The sequence below is a fragment of the Archocentrus centrarchus genome, chromosome 15 (assembly GCF_007364275.1).
Source record: "Archocentrus centrarchus isolate MPI-CPG fArcCen1 chromosome 15, fArcCen1, whole genome shotgun sequence".
Classification (NCBI taxonomy): Eukaryota; Metazoa; Chordata; class Actinopteri; order Cichliformes; family Cichlidae; genus Archocentrus; species Archocentrus centrarchus.
In genome coordinates, this window is record NC_044360.1 from 16,368,921 (window position 1) to 16,387,988 (window position 19,068).

At 40.1% G+C, this 19,068-nt stretch overlaps 1 protein-coding gene across 1 annotated transcript; it reads right to left on the bottom strand.

Annotated features, from left to right (window-relative positions):
- Window positions 1–12,160: 12,160 nt before the first annotated feature.
- Window positions 12,161–18,599, bottom strand: chst3a (carbohydrate (chondroitin 6) sulfotransferase 3a). Its single transcript, XM_030748372.1, has 4 exons — window positions 18,164–18,599; window positions 16,125–16,284; window positions 13,806–14,357; window positions 12,161–13,675 (listed from the first exon to the last, which is right to left on the bottom strand). The coding sequence occupies exons 2-4, from the start codon at window positions 16,268–16,270 to the stop codon at window positions 12,979–12,981; spliced, it is 1,395 nt and encodes a 464-aa protein (XP_030604232.1). The 5' UTR covers window positions 16,271–16,284; window positions 18,164–18,599; the 3' UTR covers window positions 12,161–12,978.
- Window positions 18,600–19,068: the final 469 nt, after the last annotated feature.

Sequence of the window (19,068 nt, forward strand, 5' to 3'; positions counted from 1 at the left end):
GTGAAAGACTTCACACAGACACTTCATTTGATATCCTTGAACCAAGAACCCTCCACTCCTGCAGAGGAGCCCACCCAGCAGCGCTGTTTCACCATATCAACCTGTTTGCTGAAAGAAAGACAATAAGCTCTCTGAATGAAGCTTGTGTGTGTATGACAGCAGATTTGCTTTCCATTAAAACTTACCTTCCTTGTTCTTCCTGCAAACTTCAGTTTAGAGTAGTGGAAACTAAGCAGTTGAAGACCAGGATATATAGATGTATTTATATAAAAATAATCCTCCTAAGACAAGTAATGGATACATGCTTTGATTTTAATAGCTGAGCCCATTGAACTTTGGTCCTTTGTTCCTTTCTGTTATATTCTTGGTCATGGAAACAAGAGGGTCCTACTTGACAGTCTTTGCTCAAAGATGAGCTGCCTCGAGTTAACACAGGTCTCTGCTGCCCCTTAGGGGTGGAAGATAAAAGGGAAATTTGAGAACTCCCATTAGCACTGGGAGTGGAGTGGAATTAAAAGTTTTATGTTGTTACATTGATAAAATTTCACTTTGAGTAAAATTTTGATCTTTTCAGTCAGGTCGATTAGGTGTTGGGTGCATGCATGACAAGGCTAATCACATTAGTGCTGCTGATCCTTGGCCTTTGGTATTGCTGTCTCTCTATTAAACCTGCTCTGTTTTTGACTGCTGAAATACAAACCATTTCTTTGGCAGCAGGTTGTACATAAACATATTATGTACAGCCTGCTGCATTGCAACTGCACTGTACATCTCTCTTTATTAAAATGAATGAGAAATATAATATCAAAATAGTACAGTTTGAGTTAATTGTAGAATGAGTTTGTTAATACATTTAAAATGTGATCTAGTCTTAATCTTAATGTTATTGTTAATATATTAAATTTTATTTACGATATGTGTGAAAATGGAGCAGGATATGCTTCATTGGAGACAAGGTGTATTGAAGCTGCACAGATATTTGTCAGGGCAAAGTGTTGTGTAGGTGATTGAGCAGTACCATTTCTAACATAGTCCACTGAAACTTTTTGATAGGGGTGGTTCCTCTAATCCACATGACATGTCTGACATGCTATTTTCCATTAGTAGACAAAATAGTCTCTCAAGTACAACAACAAAAGAACTATTGTGCACACACTCATTTTGGTAACAGCTGAGAGAACCTGGAGGTCAAACTGAAATGGCACACTGTTCCAGATTTTCTTTGCAACAGTCATAACTGCACATATTACCAGAACGTATAAGAGAAAAGGCTGCGATCGCAGATTGAATCAAAGGCTGCCAATCAGAATTCATTCTGGGTGGGACTGAACAGAGCTGAACTGGCTCTAATTTTAACTATGAAGACATAAAACTCCTGAAAGGCCTAAGAATAAAGGTTTTACAAAGAAAAACAGGAAAAAGAGCACTGAATGCCTGAATATCATGGAACACCTGGCTGGCTTCCTTTTTACTATCTCAGATACTCAGAACATTGTAGGGGTTTTGCTGGGTCTGGATAAGATCTGCAACAAAGTGGAAGTATTGTTTCAGAGGTGCTGTGAGAGAATGGGTTGGTGATGCCAGTACTGCACACACTTTGCACATTGGTGTGAAAAAGTATTTGCGCCCTTCCAAACCAAGTAGATTTGGACAGCTTTTTTCCATTAAGAAATAAAATCATCATTTTAAAAAATTTGTATTTACTCAGGCTTTCTTTGTCCTATATTAAAATTTGTTTGATGATCTGAAACATTTAAGTGTGACAAATGTGCAAAAAACTAAGAAATCAGGGAGGGGGCAAACACTTTTTCACGGCACTGTATGCTAGCAATAAAAGCCCACCGGAGGTTAGCGTGTGAGTCTCACCAAATTGCACATTGTTCCTGGCCCATTCTGATAAGGGTCCAATATGCTACTGTCAAGACAATGTTTGTGCTGTCTGGGATCTCACATGTGTACTCATCCACAGCGTGCAACCTAATGAGACAGTCCCAAAGAAAAGGGCTACAGCTCAAAGCCTGAAGCCATGGCATGATTATTTCCTGAAGGTGCCCTGTCCAAATAAAATGAGGGGTGGGCTACTAGTGTGACTTTGGATATCTGAAGGAATAATTTATGAGAGAGGATCAGAGACATTAACCTCCAATTAGGTGCTGTAGTTACAGTATTATGAATGGCATCAGTTGATCAATGGGTCTTAAATTTTGTTTTCCCATATTGGGTAACGTGATAACGTGGTCATTTTGCTATTTAAAGCCAGAGATGGTGACCAAATGGAAGGTCAAGAGGAAGTATTTGCAGGGTCATTATATTCAGGTTTTAAGTTGCTTTTTGTGCGTATTAGTACATGCACTTAACCTTCAATCCCTTGGCATAGCCCCTTTGGGCTTGTTACCTAAGAAATATGTCTCCTCTTGTCTCTTCTCAGTGAGGTTCCCATGGAACTTGTCAGGAAGACAATGTAGAAGGAAGTAAGAGATAAAGTTGCAAGGCTCTTTTTCTGTGCAGTGTTTATTTGCTGTGTCAAAAATTGAGAGATTACACCGTTTCTATGCAGCAAGGGAAGAATCTGGTCAAGCATTTCCTCAGGCTAAAACCTTCATTTGGAGAGGCAAAGGAGGATTACTGACACCTGCATTTAGAACAAAAATTTGGCCCACTGGCTTTGAATAGGGAGTCATCATCAATCATTTATTTTAAGTGTGGAGAGGCCATTTACACTGGACTTGGATACTGGAGACTTACTCTGCACAGAATTTAATTAATTAATTTTTTTTTTTAAGTGAGCAGTTTTTGCAGGATTCTTTAAACTATCAAGACACCATGTACTTGTTACCCCATGTACTCTTTATGTTTATTTAAATAAGCTTTAATGTATTTAGCATTAAACATGCCACCGAAATGGCTCAAAATCTTAACCTTATTATAACCATTCGTTCAAAGTAGATTAATCCAAAGTGTCCTTTATGATAGACCTAAAGGACTGACATTCAAATATAATGAAGCAGATTTTTGTTTACAGATGGCAGGTGGTCTCAAGTTTGTATATAATTTACAACACCCATGCATACACTGTGCAGCATTCAAACACATACTGGCATCTATTTGATTAACATATGTACTCCAGTTATTATTATTATTACCTGTCCTTTGTGTTCAATCTAAATGCCCACTCTGAGTCAGTGGGGATGGTAACACTAACCCTCATGCTGTCAGCAGTGTGATTGATCACCAGCAGATAAACATCAGATCACTAAGAGAACAGGACAGACATTGATCCCCAGAGGAAGAGAGGACTTGTCACACACCAGCATACACAAACCTCTGTGAAACATCTGTCAAAATACCACGAGGACGACAGAGAACTGTACCTGTGTGACTAACATGGGAACCCTCAGACAGCTGTCAGCTGTTTGGGATGGTGGTTGATGACCAAAAAGTATAATTCTTTTCCATTACCTCACTCAACAATATTGCCCAAAAGATCTTAATTCTAATTAGAGAGTTGTAAGTTTTAATGTCTCAAATACAGAATTAGACAAATAGCGAATGCATTTTAATTTATATCCTGTAGGATAATGGGGGGAGGGGGGGGGCACTTAAGGGGGCACCTAAGGGCACTTTTCTTGCCCTTAGGCACACCAAACAACAGAAGAGCATGAAACATTCCCTGTGTTGTTCATTTTAGCTGGCATTAAGAATCCCCTGTGGCAGTACTGTCCCAAACAGAACACAAAACAAAGCAGGAAATGTGTGTTTTCACTAAATGTCAGTCCCGACTGGTCACATGAAGGTTTTTCACCTGGCTGGGCCCTGAATATGTTTTTCCCGTCATTAGCAACAGACCTCATGCAATGCCATACTTAAGAACAGAAGAAAGAGGAAAAGAAAATCAATGAGAAGTGAATGGTCAGTGTGACAAAAGGGGGCCAGCCTTGCGTTGACAGGAAGAAAAGCATTAGCGCCCTTTATGTGCATGGTGGCGGATTTCCGTGTGCTACACTGTCAGTGTACTTTCCCCTTAATTAAAACAGTCACAAGTTTCATTGAGCGGTGAATCAAAGGGTGGCTACGCCATAAAGCAGACTCAACTCTGTAACCCTCTGTGTGTGTGTGTGTGTGTGTGTGTGTGTGTGTGTGTGTGTGTGTGTGTGTGTGTGTGTGTGTGTGTGTGTGTGTGTGTGTGTGTGTGTGTGTGTGTGTGTTTGCCCAGTTTAGGAATCAAACTAAAGCACACACAGTGACCAGGATGAAGGGGATTTAAGCTGTGCTCATTCCCATGGTCAGTCACTCAGAATTGGTCATTACTGTCCTGTCTGGAGATGAAAACACAGCGATTAAGAATTTCTTCCCCATTTCTAAACATCCCCCTCAAAGACAAGAACAATGTTAGGTTCCTTTGACTGGTTTTCTTGGCAGTTTGTTAATCAAATAATATAGTTGGGTGTATAAGCCGCCCAGAGAAGCAAATATACATATTTTAATCAACCAAAGACAATAACTGATTAGAAGAACTAAGTGTGGTCACACAGGTGGGACATTTCTCTTCAGCCAATCCAAAAAAGCTCAAGTTAACGCGTTCCACAGCATACTGGGGTGAAATAACACAACTGGATAAGCAGACTGAACCAAGGGAAGGGAAAACGTTGGCTCCGCTTTAGCCAGTGACAGTGAATGTCCACTCTGCTGCTTTGTCATACTTGATCTTTGCATCAGAAGTGGGCCCAATCACTAATAGTCTAATGACTCAACAGTTTCCACACCATTTCATTTCCTTGACAGTGGAGGGGCAAACCTGCAAGCCCCCCCAGTCATACCCGCATCAATTATAAATCATCCTGTGGTTGGATAATTAAAAATGCAATATTATTTTTTCACTCCCCCAACAGGACAAGCCCTCTTGGTTTTGTTAAAGAAGAGTGGGATTCCCCTCTCGTGTTCTTTCCATCTGATAGTCGGAAAGAACCAAGAGCATGAATTATGCAGGGAGGATACATAATGGTAGAAATTGCTAATCATAGCACATGCAACTCGAGAAGGTTGGACTGGGAGGATGACTGACAGAGGGGTGCAAAGGAGATGGTACAGGATAAGGTAACAGTGAGAATCTTCAGAATGGATTCGCTTTGGGCTAGCCTTGATGGGGTACACCCATCACTCAGGGTGTGCTGAATAGCACTGAAAAGGGCTGGTATTTCTTGACTTTAGGTTTGGACAAATGGGAGACTTAGGAGGACTTAACATGACTGAAGGGATGGCAAAATATCTTATGACATCAGTTTCTGATGAGGATGCTGCTGTGATCAGTTTTATAGTATCAGTTTCTTTACAAACCTGAACCTGGTCAGATTTCTGAGTTACACTAAATAATAACATTTTTTTATTTGTTTTTATATATATAATATCTGTTGCTACTAACAAAACAAATGGTAATCTTAGTAATTTAGGCAATACTTATGTGAATATGTAATGCTTCCAAGTCTTATCTTGATTTTTTTCTTTGATCTACAACTTAAAATAAAATCAATTTTTTGGTTTTTGGTTGAAGAGTTGTGTTTGTTTGTATAGTGGAAGGCCAGCGGCAGCTAAATGATGTTGCTGTCCTTGAGTTTATGATTTTATGTCATGTTTCATTAAACCCTGGTCTCACAGAATAGTTTAGTTTGATAAGTGGTCCTATTTGTAATAACTGAAATGACTAAACTATCACCTGGATCTGCTTTGCTGAGCTTTATAAGAGTTTTCAAATATGCCTAGTGTGTGTGCATGTGCGCGTGTGTTTGTTTGTTTTTTGGTTGTTAGCTGTCCAGGCAGCAACTCCGTGTTTTTGCATCTTTTTCAAGTTAATAAAAACAATATAGCCTACTTTACTTGCTAAGCATCAAATAGTAGAGAGGCATACTTAGCAACAAAGATGGTGAACAATTCGAATTCGGCAATTAAAGAGCCAGAGATTTCACCTTGGGAGGTCCTAAAGAGACCAAAAGAAAGGCTAAAAGAGTAAACATTGTACTTACATTCAAGATGTGGTCGGTAACACCCACATGAGCCAGGTCACTTCTCCTTGTGAAAATCACAAATTGTTTGGAAGTAATTTGCTCTATCACTTTAAAAGTCGATGATTTGTCAATGTTTTGCTTACAACTTGTTTCCGCTGCCCCCAAGTGGCCAGATTTATTTATTAATTTATTTATTTTGAGCTTAATTAGAAACGTTACCAGCTGTTACCAAAACCCTAAAAACTGTACTGGGGATTTTAACTCAGAAATATGTTACTGACAACTTATAATCCAATTATTGTGCACTGCTACAGGCTTGTCTCAGTGCAATACAAAGAAAGGATAAAGACAGGGTGGTTTGTTAATCTGCAAAACCATTTGTTTATAGACACAGTACCACAAAATCCTGCAAAACGTCACTACAACAACATAGAGAAGAAATACCATAAAGAATGAGACGAGTGCAAAATATGAAGGACATGTACTCTGCTAATCAAGGTTCTATATACATTTTTGCTCTGTAATGGCACCATCACAAAATGGGGTTATTCGGCAGTGAGTATTTGTGCCATTTGTTGCCAGTCGTCTCTGTCAGAATGATGGAGTGTCTCTCTGACAGGTGCTGTGATTTCCCTGACCCCATTGTATTCAAACAACACAGGCTCCTCACACAGGAAGAGCAGAAGAAACAATACAGGTGAATCTGGAAGAATTCCCCCTAAGGGCCTGTCCACCTGACAGTTAAAAGGGGTGTGTGTGTGTGTGTGTGTGTGTGTGTGTGTGTGTGTGTGTGTGTGTGTGTGTGTGTGTGTGTGTGTGTGTGTGTGTGGGGCCCCACAATATGACAAAACAAAAGTCGTGACTTTTTAAAGATGTCTTGAAATCCGTTTCTCTTCTGAGAGTCCCGTGACGGTTCTAACTCGTCTTTATCAGCAGTGCAAGTGTTGTACAACGAGCCTCATGAGGGACTGCTCTATACCGTCCCAGATTATAAGAAGACATGTGTGTTAAACTCAGCCCTGCCTGCCCGTCATTATTTGCGGATTAGTGCTGGCCTGCACCCGCTTTGATGTGGACATGTTTCACACTTCCATGCCACTGAGCTCCAGGGATAAGGTGAAGGGAACAGAAAGCCCAACAATGGATTGAGAAAAAGAAACAGGCATAAGCAGGAGTCTTCTTCTGCTTGCTTTGAATGTGCAGGAAAACTTCAGTCTAATGAGGAAGATAATGCGTCACAACAATTACAGCTGTACGGATGAGCAGTCACCGGAAAGAGGCCCCACAGACATGCAAATGCCCACATGCATAATAACGCATACATATATGCATTTCAACACTGCGCACACATGCTGTACAGTCATATGATCTATACACACACACACACACACACATACACACACACACTTATGCAAGAAACTCTCTTCGTGATCCTCTGGGGTCTACTGCCCTCTGCAGGACTTAGAAGAGATAAAAGTGGAATTGTATCATCTACAGAGATAGATGGCAGCTTTTAATGAACATTACATATCCTGAAATGAATATTGCATATATATAAAACACCAGAATATATTTTAGAACAGACCGAGTTTATATGTTTAGACTGAACTCTTTCCTAAGAATATATTTCTTTTTAGTGGTGATCCAACAGAGCACCATTTCTGTGCATAGGCAGGGAATGGCTGAGTGAATCTACCTTGCAGAAGGAAACACAAGGCTTCTTTCAGGCAGAGCAGCTCCAGAGCCATATGAGGGCACTCAGTGTTCCACCCCAACCACAGGATTTATTTACCTTCCAACGACAGGCAGCCAGAATGAGGAGCTTGAGTATGCTTAAAGAAAAGTAAGGGTGAAGAAAGTGTGTGTGTATGCGCAAGGGACGGAGGGGCTGGGAGGAAGCATGGTGATTGTGTGACACAGAATTACCTAAGCTAGAAAGTGTGTTGTTATTCCTTTAAAAAAAAGAGAGAGAGAGAGAGAAAGAAAAGAAAAGGAAAGAACATAGAAACAAAAAAAGTGTACAAAAACATGTTTTGTCAAGTAAGATATAAAGATATGTTATATAAGATATAAATCAAGTGAACTCTATTTTGGTTTGTCTGTCCAAATTGTTGAAAGAAGACAGATTCTCAAAGGAGATGTCTGAAAGAGGAGGAACGTGGATGAGAGCATGAAAAGGTTGATAAGATGGGGGTGGATTTCCTGTTGCCTGAGCTCTCTCCCTTCCCTTCTCTTCTTTTCCCTTCCCTCCCATCCCTTTCTGAAGCACGAGTGGGCCCATTGAATCTGTATGTGCATAAAAGCCCACTGTGGGCTTTCTGTTACATTTTCCTAGTTCCTGCAGCCCATCGTTGATCTTAATGATGACTTCCGTGTTCATGTTGCTTACATGCAAGCACACCAGTTTTTCCTATAACACTTTTCTGTGATAATCTAGCCTCTTGATATTTCACTTATTACTTGCACTAATAATGTAAGACAATACTAAAAGAGTTTATTTTTTCAGTACTCACATTGAGCAATCTTATTGAATGCATCGCTTATTACATTCAAGGCCACTTAATTATGCAGTTTTAAAACTAACCCTGCCACACGCTGTTTATTTGTCAAACAGAAGCTCAAAGGTTTTTGGCAGCAGCAGCAGTGTGAACACTGTAGCTCATTCCAATAAGAACCCAAAATTCAGCTTTGTAGCGCAGGCTACGTGCACCTCCCTCAAATCTGCATTAACCTCTGAATGCACATCAGTGCCCGGTTGTGTCACCCAACAACCACAAGTAAACTCTCCAGGGTAGGTAAACAAAACCAAACAAACAAACTGCTTTTGGAAACAATCCATTTATTTTTCAGAACTTGCAGCCAGTTGCAGTCGATGACTTAAATCACTCAGTGATTTCTTTCACTCATTTCGCCGAGTGAGTGCTTGCAACCACGTGAATGAACATGATTCGAGTGAGTGGTTTATGATTGCTGAAGACCATCTCAGATCCTTTCACCGTGAGGGAACGGTGCATGTTCAGTGATTCATTCACTGAGTCCTGAGTGATAGACGGGGGCTAAAACTGCCACAATCAGGCCCAACAAGTTAAGTATGTCAGTTAAATACACTTGAAACTAAAGTCGGGAGAACTTCCAAAATATTAGCAATTATAAACACCCAGCAAACTGACAAGACAAGGTTGTGTTTCAGTGCAGTGAGTGTAACTAAGTAGTCTGATCTGGTCAAAAACACTGGATACCTTGAGAAAACCTGACACATGGCCAGGCTCGTCTCTTCAATGACTTATTGTTGAAGCCTTTTCTCCTTTGCAGGATAGAAACAGCTGCTGTTCTGCTGTTGAAATAACATCAGGGAAATGATCTGGGAGAAAATCAGCTTGACCAACAGCTGTGTACTCTAAAGTGCTTTCTCTCAGCTGAGATGTGAGGCAGATAGAAGGAATGCAGGCCTGAATGGGTTCCCTGTTTCTGCCTCACTCACACTAAGCCTTTAGAGGATCACAGACAGCAGCATGCATTTTAATATGCAGCTGAACTAAATCAACAATTCCACATCAATTTGCATTTTAGCCATTTCATTCTCAACCACTGCACTCCAGGTAAAATAAGCTGATAGTTGGATATCAAAGCAATGATTCTAAGAAATATAGTGCCTTGTTTGTTTACCAAGTACGTTCTCTACAACCTACTGCTGTCTTTCTGTCAAGTCAGATATAATGCTGTGTTCCTCACCATGTATCAAAGTAAAACTGGTCAAACAATTAAAATGTATCTAAAGATAAAACATTGGGAAGATATCTGAAACAGCTGTTAGTTTGCTGATAGCCAGAGCTGTGGATTATACTAAAGTCACAACAACTTAATACCTGATTCCCTCGACCACTAAATAATTTGTTGAAAGTAAAATATTTCCATGGCTGGTTAAATCAGCACTTCAATAGCCAGGCTGTATATTTAATCATTAGGTACTGTATATGCAACAAAATAACTTCATCTGAGCTATAAAAAAAGAAAAATGTTAAGTCAGTATTCAAAGAATTAAAATGTGCAATTAACAAAAATTAGCCTTTGAAGAGTTAAGACCAAATATTGACTTTAAGAACAGAGACTTGTTTTGGTGAAACATGACAACTGACTTAGACTCAGTGCTTTCCTGATTTTTTTGTGTTTTTTTTTTTTTACCACAACAAAAACTTTGGAGTTGATATCTTCTGTTGTTTGTGACAGCACCAACTTTTTTACAATAATCCATAACTGGAGAAAAACTGCACATCTGTATTGGTCCTTAAAACTGTTCCTATTCAGCATTAGGTGCATTAGTTAAATGCATACTGTGAATACACCCACTGTTTGTGTCATGGTCCCTGGGTCTAGGACCCAGGGTTTTAAAATTGCTTTGTGTTATAGTTCCATGTTTGTTTCTTTATATTCATATTCCTAGGTTTTGGTTCTGGCTTAGTCTCTATTCATGGTTACTATTTGATATTTCCTGTGTCTCGGTGAGTTCTTGCCTCCCTCGTGTCCCTGTGTCTGTTTCGTCTCTGTGTCCTGTACCCATGATTATTTGGTTTCCCCATTTAGTTGTCAAGTTTATCTTGTCTTCCTTTTTTGTTATGTCTCCTGTTCTCTGTGCCTTTTGTTCTCTGCCTTCTTGAGTTGATAGGTTAAGTTCATTCATGTGTGCTCTGTTTATAAAATTTCTGTGTGCCTGCCTCCCTGTTATGTCAAGTCTGCGTTTGTTTCCATGTCTACTTCCTGTTTTACTTTGCCAGTCCTTTAATTCATGTTCTTTGTGTCAATATTTGCTTTCGATTACCTCGTTAGTTAGATTCAGTTCACCTGTTCTACCCTGCTGACTCTGCTCTTACTGATTACTTCATGTGTATATTTTCTGTATCCTCTATTCTTTTTTGGGTTCTTATCTTCTGCAGTTTCCCATTGTGTTTCCTATGGTGTATCTCTGGCTCCTGTCCAGCCCTGTTTATATTTTCCTTGTGTGATCCAGCCTTGTAGTCCTGTCTTTCGAGTCCTGCGTTGGGGTCCTATTCCTGCCTGCCACAGCATTCCATGCCAGTTTCAGTTGCAAAATTGGCTGTATTCCTTTTAGCTTCAACATGTCACACACATATTCATATGTATGTTTTAAAAGCTAAGTGAAGCCCACTACTGTGAATTTCTAAAACATGTGCCTTTCATAGCCTCTTTGGTCGGGCCTCAACCAAACTGAGTACAATGTTGCCATTTAACTGGAGACACAGTATTTAACTTTACATATCATCACGAGCGAAAGTTAACGCAACACCACCTGGGTTTCACTTAGTCATATGCTATATACACTCACCAGCCACTCAATGTGATACAGCTTGCGAGTACTGGTTTGGAACTTGTGGCATAGATTCATGCAGCTCACTTAGCTGTGATTCATAAATTCAGACATTACAGGGTTGTAATGAGTGGCAATTTAAGTTACCGCTGTTTTCCTAACCTCTCGAAGAACTCTTGCCATTCTCCTCTGACCTCTGGCATCAACACAGAATTTCTGACCAGACAACTGCCGCTCACTGGATGTTTTCTTTTTCAAACCATTTTCTGTAAATCCTAGAGACAATTGTGTGGGAAAATCCCAGTAGATCAGCAGTTTCTGAAGTACTCTGACCAGCCCGTCTGGCTCCAACAATCATGCCATGTTATAAGTAACTTAAGTCACCTTTCTCCCCATTTCTGATGATCTTGGTTTGAACTTCATCAGGTTGTCCTGACCATGTCTACGTACATAAATGAACTGAGTTGTTGCCATACAATTGGTTGATTAGACATTTGCATTAACAAGCTGTTGAGCAGGCGTGCCTAATGAACTGGCTGGTGAGTGTACCTACACAGACCATACATTATTTGTTGTCACCAAAACATAACACAAATCTTTAAAAAGTCGATTCTGTAGGTCTTAATATTTTGGGTGATTTTATTACTTTGAGCTGTTATTTGATTTAAAAGAATATCTTGCACAACAATGTTGTACTTTTAACGATCAACATACCAACAGATCAGCTCTCACTCAATGAATGAAACTAAACCAAACCTGCTTGTTTACAGCTGTATTTGGAGGTGGAGAAGCAGTGGTAAATACTTCACTACAGATATAGTTAAGGCTGCTGGCTAGCAATTTAAAAAAAGATAGTCAAGGTGTTACCACTTTTCATGTATCATCAAATTTATTTATCGACCTTAACTTACCTTCTTGAATCTCATCGCTTCGTACTCATACATTGCAGGAGGATTGCTTTAAATCACATTTGGCCAAAAATCAAAAGGTGACGCTGTACTTATACACTTGCAAAGATATCAATGTTTGTCATGAAGACGCCACATAATCTAATTCCAGTTATACTTTTCCTGAGTAAGAGTTGAAAAACTCTATCAAAGTACATCAGGTCTACTCAAACATAATTCTAGCAGTTGCCTAGAGTAACGCTGATCTATGAAAAAACATAACAGGCCAAACTGGGCATTATTAAGCACTAATCTTAGGAATCCTATGAGCCAAAGTATCATTTGCTCCATATTCATACAAAGGCAACATATGCACATCATTTTTACTGAAGTTTATCATTTAAATTTCAAACATGATCAAACTAAAAAAAAAAATCATACATAGTCTATTACATTTGCCCTTGATATCTATGCTTGTTTAATTTCTAAATGAAATACAAAGCATGACACAAAGCTTAAGCATCAGGCTTTTCAGTGAATGCAGTATGCAAATAAATATTTCACTTTATCAAGTAACTCTTCATTATTTCAATGAGGCACATCATTGGGGAGTATCTTACTGTATGGCCCATATGTATGGTACCTTTGTTTTTCTTCTATGGCAACTCTGTTTAACAGTTTTGGTCTGTAGAGTAATGGCTTCTGCCGGCTCTCGTGCACTGCACGCCATGCACCGTTTTGCAGATTCACAGCTGTATTTTCACCTGTATTAATTAAATAACTTATCCTCAAGCAAACTAATGGACTTATTTATAAGTGTCTTCTCATCATTCACAAATCTGTACCCAAACAGCTTCATGGTGGGTCCACACACTCTCTGCACTACCTGAGCTAGCGTAAAGGGAATTGTAAATCTCCATTTCTCTGCCTGTTCTGATGAGTTCTTCTGGGTGGAGTAAATCCCGCTGGCTTTTTGTGTTGTCTGGGTATTCCTCAGTATCCACTCCCTAGCCTGGGAACTAAATGGTATCCCTGCAAACTTGTACATCTCCTCTGCCTTTTGCATAGGGTAGAGGGCAATATCCTCATAGCGGACCAATATGTAGCGGTTCCTGAGCCAGTGAGGTTGGCTGAGACCGACCTCTGCAGACATCCTAATGTGATCACAGTTTCCTTTGAGCCTCTTCACCTCCTCATCATCTTCGGGCACCTGACCGTTCTGCGCCCAAGCCTTCCACGTGTGATATTTTGAAGAGAACGCCACCATACGGGATGCTAATATGGCTCTTGGATCTCGAACTAGTTGGATAACTCTGACATCCAGGCGAGGGTCCTCTATTAAAGGCTGCAGTGTGTCCAGCTGATGCACGCGGACAGTCTTAATGGCATGGTGTTGTTTGGAAAGGCAGGATTCAGATGCAAGGGTTAGGTTCAGTGGCCCACAGCGGCGACTCTTACAGTGATACCTAAAACAAAACGCACAGAGGGAATATTATTACGACTTGCAGGAGACAGACCAACAGCCCCTCCCTTTTGCAGCTGCATAAATAAAGACTGCTTGGTCAGTAGCAGTGAGCTCTGTAAGTTATACAATACCTCTCAAAAACATCTTTGATCACAGGAGTGCAGACCCTTTCTTCACAGAGTGATAAACTAGACTCTCTGCGGAAAAGAGCTGGGGTGACGTGGTCCTGAGGTGGGGGAGAGATGAACTTCTCAAGAGGGGAGAAATCACACAGAAAAAGCCCCTGGAGTACATCTCTGTAAATTCCAGACAACACTGTCCCATTGTTTGCCTCTGCAGCCGGGGTCAGCATGCGCTCGACGTGCCACAAAGGCTCAAACAGGTAGAACATGTTCTTCCCATGCTGGTTAAAAAATTCCCCAACAAAGGAGGAACCCGTTCGTGTGGTGGCCAAGAGTAATATGTGCTTACGGGCACTGGTGTAATTGTTTGTCCCTAAATCATCCAGTTCTTCCTCCTCTTGCTCATCAGAGAAATTTGATATTTTCCTTTTTATATCAGAGAGTCGAGAGAGCAGCATTTTGAGTACCATCAAGGAGCCCTTTTGTGTTGTGTTGCTTAAATACACTGGGGTCTGTGCAGTCTGCTGTGGAGTCTGCCTCTGGATCAATTTATCAGAGACCCTGACAAGATAAAATAGACTTAATTATAAAATATCCAGTAGGTGATGAAACAGCATAAAGTCTAGCATTTTACTTTTTAAAAAAAATTAATTTATAGCATGTACAAGGCTACAGTGTCTGAGTTCTAACTGAAAAATCAAAGGTGAAAGCACTTAGGGCCACAGAGGCTTTTTATCAGGGTGATGAACAGAAGTTAATGGAAAACTATAAAGTCAAAATATAGTCGACTGGAAGGCTGAACCCAAATCAGTTATCAATGACATTGACACATGAGCCACCTTCCAAGGCATGCTACATCTACAGCCCAGAAATTTCAAAATAAAAGTATACAACAAATTAAAAACAACAACAACAACAAAAAACAGATACATAAAGTATTTGTAATTTGCTCCCTCATTAACAAGGGGTCCCCACAGTGGGTAGCTCTGCATGTTAGGCTGGATGTTTTACACTGGATAACCTTCTTGACACAACCCCCAAATAGTTTGTCTTGTCCTGATCTTGAATCAGAGATCTTTTGTAAACTTAGCACAAAAAGTAAGGACATTTGTGTTTGGTTGATTATTTCTTAGTTCTAACAATGCCTCTTGGCAATTATCTTATACATTTGGAAAGCCTCAATCTCAATGCAGAGATCGAGATGAGATTCTGCAGCCAGTGGCAATCCCGTTCCTCCACAGTCTGGGACGGAACTCTAGCTTCCAAGATGACAACCCTCGCCCCCACAGAGCGTGGTTTTTCAGAGACTACCGTCAACACGACAACATTGGCTGACTTGCAACAAATGCTGGTTGAAGAATGGGATGCCATCCCACAGCAGTGTGTGACCAGCATGAGGAAGAGATGCCAGGCTGTTGTGGTTATGTATGGTTCTTCCACATGCTACTGAGGCCTCTGTTTGTTAAATGAATAAATTGTTAAATTTTCAATATGTCTTGCTTCTTCAGATTTCAATCATCCAATCCAAGAGTCAATAGCAGAAGGCAAATATATAAACAGCTACACCATGGCACCAAGTAAACATCTATCTAGCCACCATCTAGGGATGATTGGGTGGATGGCTGCAGTGAGGATGCAGCCTATTTAAGCTGACATAGGACAAAAGGTAGGGTACACCGTATTAAAGTTACCTTCTTTTATTCCCCTTAAATATGCCTTGTCAGTTTTTTAAAACAAAATGAATCATTCTGCAACTTCAGAATGTTGATGTCACTGCCTCTGGGCCCCAAACTAATCCATCAGTGTCAATAAAAGAAAAACTTACTCAATTTTTATCTTTGAAAAGCATCTAGATACTATGTTTTTTTTTTACCCATGACTTAATAAAGCAGAGTGTTTAAAGATTGGCCTTCCCTCTGTGACACAATATTTATTGTGCGTACATAAAAAAGCTTTGACACTCCTGTCCTTCACTTTACTTTGTTCCACAAAAGGTTTGGATGCTAAAACAGAGCTGTTAGCTTGGAGTCAATTAGTGAAATATATTAGTGCTTTGTATATTACTGATTCTGCTGGTAAAGGAATACACTAAATGGGGGGGGTCTTAAGTTGTTTTGGTTTGTTAGAAAGTGCTCCTTAGGCCTCTCTTCAGATCTCTTCACTCAGTCTAAAGTCTCTTTCTGCAAATGCCTACACCTTCATTCATTTAGTCTATAATAGCTTCACAAAAATACAAGCTCACTTTAGCTTTCCTGTCACTTGCACAAAATAGTATAAAGTGTAAAGTTAATGAAAAATCACCTTACAGACTCTTCTCCATACCCTTACCTAGAGAGGATGTTGCTCTCCTTTTCAATGATGACCAGGGCCACAATACAGATGAAGACGATTGCATACTTGTTCTTCATTCTTGAGTCCTGCCTTTGCAATAAGAAGTCTACAGTTTTGTCTGCGTGTTGGTCATAGCTTGTCATGCGGAGGCTTCATTCTGCAAAAAAACAAGTATAATGAGATATCTCTCATGAGTTATCTCTCATGATATTTAAATACCAGAGCTTCTTACAGTCAGTTTTCACAGACAAACCTAAATGAAGCCAGTCTATTTTTAATCTCTAACCTAATGAAATTGCATTTGTGCTGACCTGAAACCTCTTGGCTGTTTGTATAACAGCTTTTACAAATTTGTTGGTCATGTTTTTTTTTTTTTAGAGATACAGAAAAAGACAGTGTTGCTTTTCAGTGGGACAGGAGGATGGCTTACATGAAAAGATAAAGAGAGTTAACAAAACATGAGTGTTTTCAGCTCTGGCAAAAGAGTGGCACTAGGCATAACACAGGCTGATTGCAGAATCAACACTCCCAGTCCTTTAACAGGACTATCCAAGACATCCAGTTTACTGGGAAATTTGAGTAGCACTTGACACATATTGGAACTGGTTTTGATGAGGAACTGCATCATTCTAATCATCATCCTATCACTAGCATTTCATTCCTGGGAATCAAGCACTTTCCCATACTGTGAAGTAACCTTTAGGGAACAAGCCTCAACAAGTTTGCAGTTTAGTAATCTTCAATTCTAACTCTCAAAAAAAAACCAAAAAAAAAAACATGTTGTTTGTCAGCATAGAAAAAACTGAGCAAGTCAGAGCACGATATTACCAATTCTAATTCTATTGTGTTACATTGGCACAGATAGAGAGGAAAACCAGTTAAGAAGACAACCCACACTGGTGTCAAAGTGCTCCTCTGAAAACAAGTTAACCATTCTGACAATGAATTTTAATTGAAATCATTCAGCACAACAAATTTCTTAACTCCAAATAATGCCGTTTTCATGTTGCTGAGAAAGAAATGTAGATGCATGCACACATGTCATTTGGTCCTGTCAGGAGAGTGAATAATTTCTACAAATCATATAATTAAAGGGGGAAAAATGCTGTTTTCAAGTAGTTTGTGAAATGACTGTGTGCTCCGTGAGTAAATATCCCCCCAATTATCTTAGTTTAATACGGCAAAGCCGTCAAACTGTCAGGCTGAAGCGCTTGAGCTGAGCACTTTTACATATTCAAGAGTCACTGAAGCGTTTGGCAAATCTGACTATCTGCTCAAGCAGAAACACACATCACTCCGTTTATCATCTCACTACAAATTACATTAATGGCTGCCTTCAAAGCCTCGAAGCAGCGTCTCATGGAGATGTTAAAAGAAAAACTCTCAGTGAAAGCTTTGCTCTTCCTGCAGGGGTGTAAGTGCAAACAATTACGTGCTGCAAGGCAAACATTGAGAACCGTTTGTACAGGTGTTGTTATTTCTGTAACCGACTTACTTTAATGGCACTATTTACCACTGTTTCAAACTTGCGCCCCTCTATGCGTGGTGTGTGCATGTGTGTTCTTAATACTATGGCAGTGCCAGTCATTTATGGGGGAGGGGGATTTTAATTCCATCCACTGAGCCAGAATAAATACAGACTAATGAATACTTCTGCATAATATTAATCTATAGTGAGCAGAAATGAAAGCATTATGCTTTCATATATTCGAAATTAAATCTGTAAAAAAAAAATTATAAGAAATTCATATTTGTAATAGAAAGTGGGCTAAATGCAGCCTTCACATTTGTGCTATTATCACGGTGCAAGCGGTGAACAAACCACACATTTGCGGTTTGGCAACAGCTTAAAAAAAGCAGGTTAGTAGACTTTGCTCAACATTCGTTTTGTTTTTTGTTTTTTTCATCGAAAGGCAGCAGCATGTCTACAAGCTTTTGTGAGCCGATGGGTCCGCATATTGCGCTGTTTAACCATTTCGTGATTTCTAACCACTAAAATAAGGTATAAAGATGTTCAGATGGTGCGACTTACAAACCTTTGTTTGGCCTCTCGTTGCGTTCAAGTGAAACGTCCCTGATTTTGTGAGAAATATCGGCCCCTAGTAGCATCTTGCTGCTTTGTCTCGGAGGAGGACGCACTGCTTCACTGTAGTATCCCTGGACGCGGACTGCTCTCCTCCACCAGATGTAGCGCAGAGGCTTGGACGTCGCGCAGAAACAGATATTATGAACAGCAACGCGGGCGAGCAGCGCGAATAAATATTTTTTAATTAAATTTGATTGATTAGAAAAGTGAGGAGGATAAAAGAAAAGAAAACCGCAGTGCACACAGAGGTAATTACACAGTTTGCCGACACTTAACAGATAAAAACACTAAACAGAATTCGTGCGTAATATTTCGTTACACAAAACTTTTTCTCCAACTTTTCTCCTGCGCTGTAGATGCCACTTCACGAGCGAGCGGGCCACGCTTCACAGCACCCCATAGTCTCGGTGGGACAGCCTGTTTGGCTGGCAAGGTCACGTGGTTTCAATGAGCCCTTTCGATTTCAGAGCCCTCCACCCCCACCCCTGTACGTTAGTAAGCATTTTTTTTTTCAACTTCATGCAAGCTGGTCCCCAAAATTTTAACTGAATGTACTCATGACTTGAAAAGTGGTCTTCTTCGTCTTCTTTCAGTTTCTCACTTTGGGGATCGCCACAGGGGATTATCTGCCTCCATCTCACCCTGTCCTTAGAATCCTCCTCTGCATGTCCTCCTTCACTACATCCACGAATCTTCTCTGCGGCTCCTCTTTTCCTCCTGCTTAGCAGCTCTATATTTAACATCCGCTGTCCAGTATATCCACTATCCTTCTCTAACTTTGTCTACAAACTGACAAACTCAACCTGAGCTTTTCCTTCTGATATATTCATTTCTAATCCTGTCCATTCTGCTCAC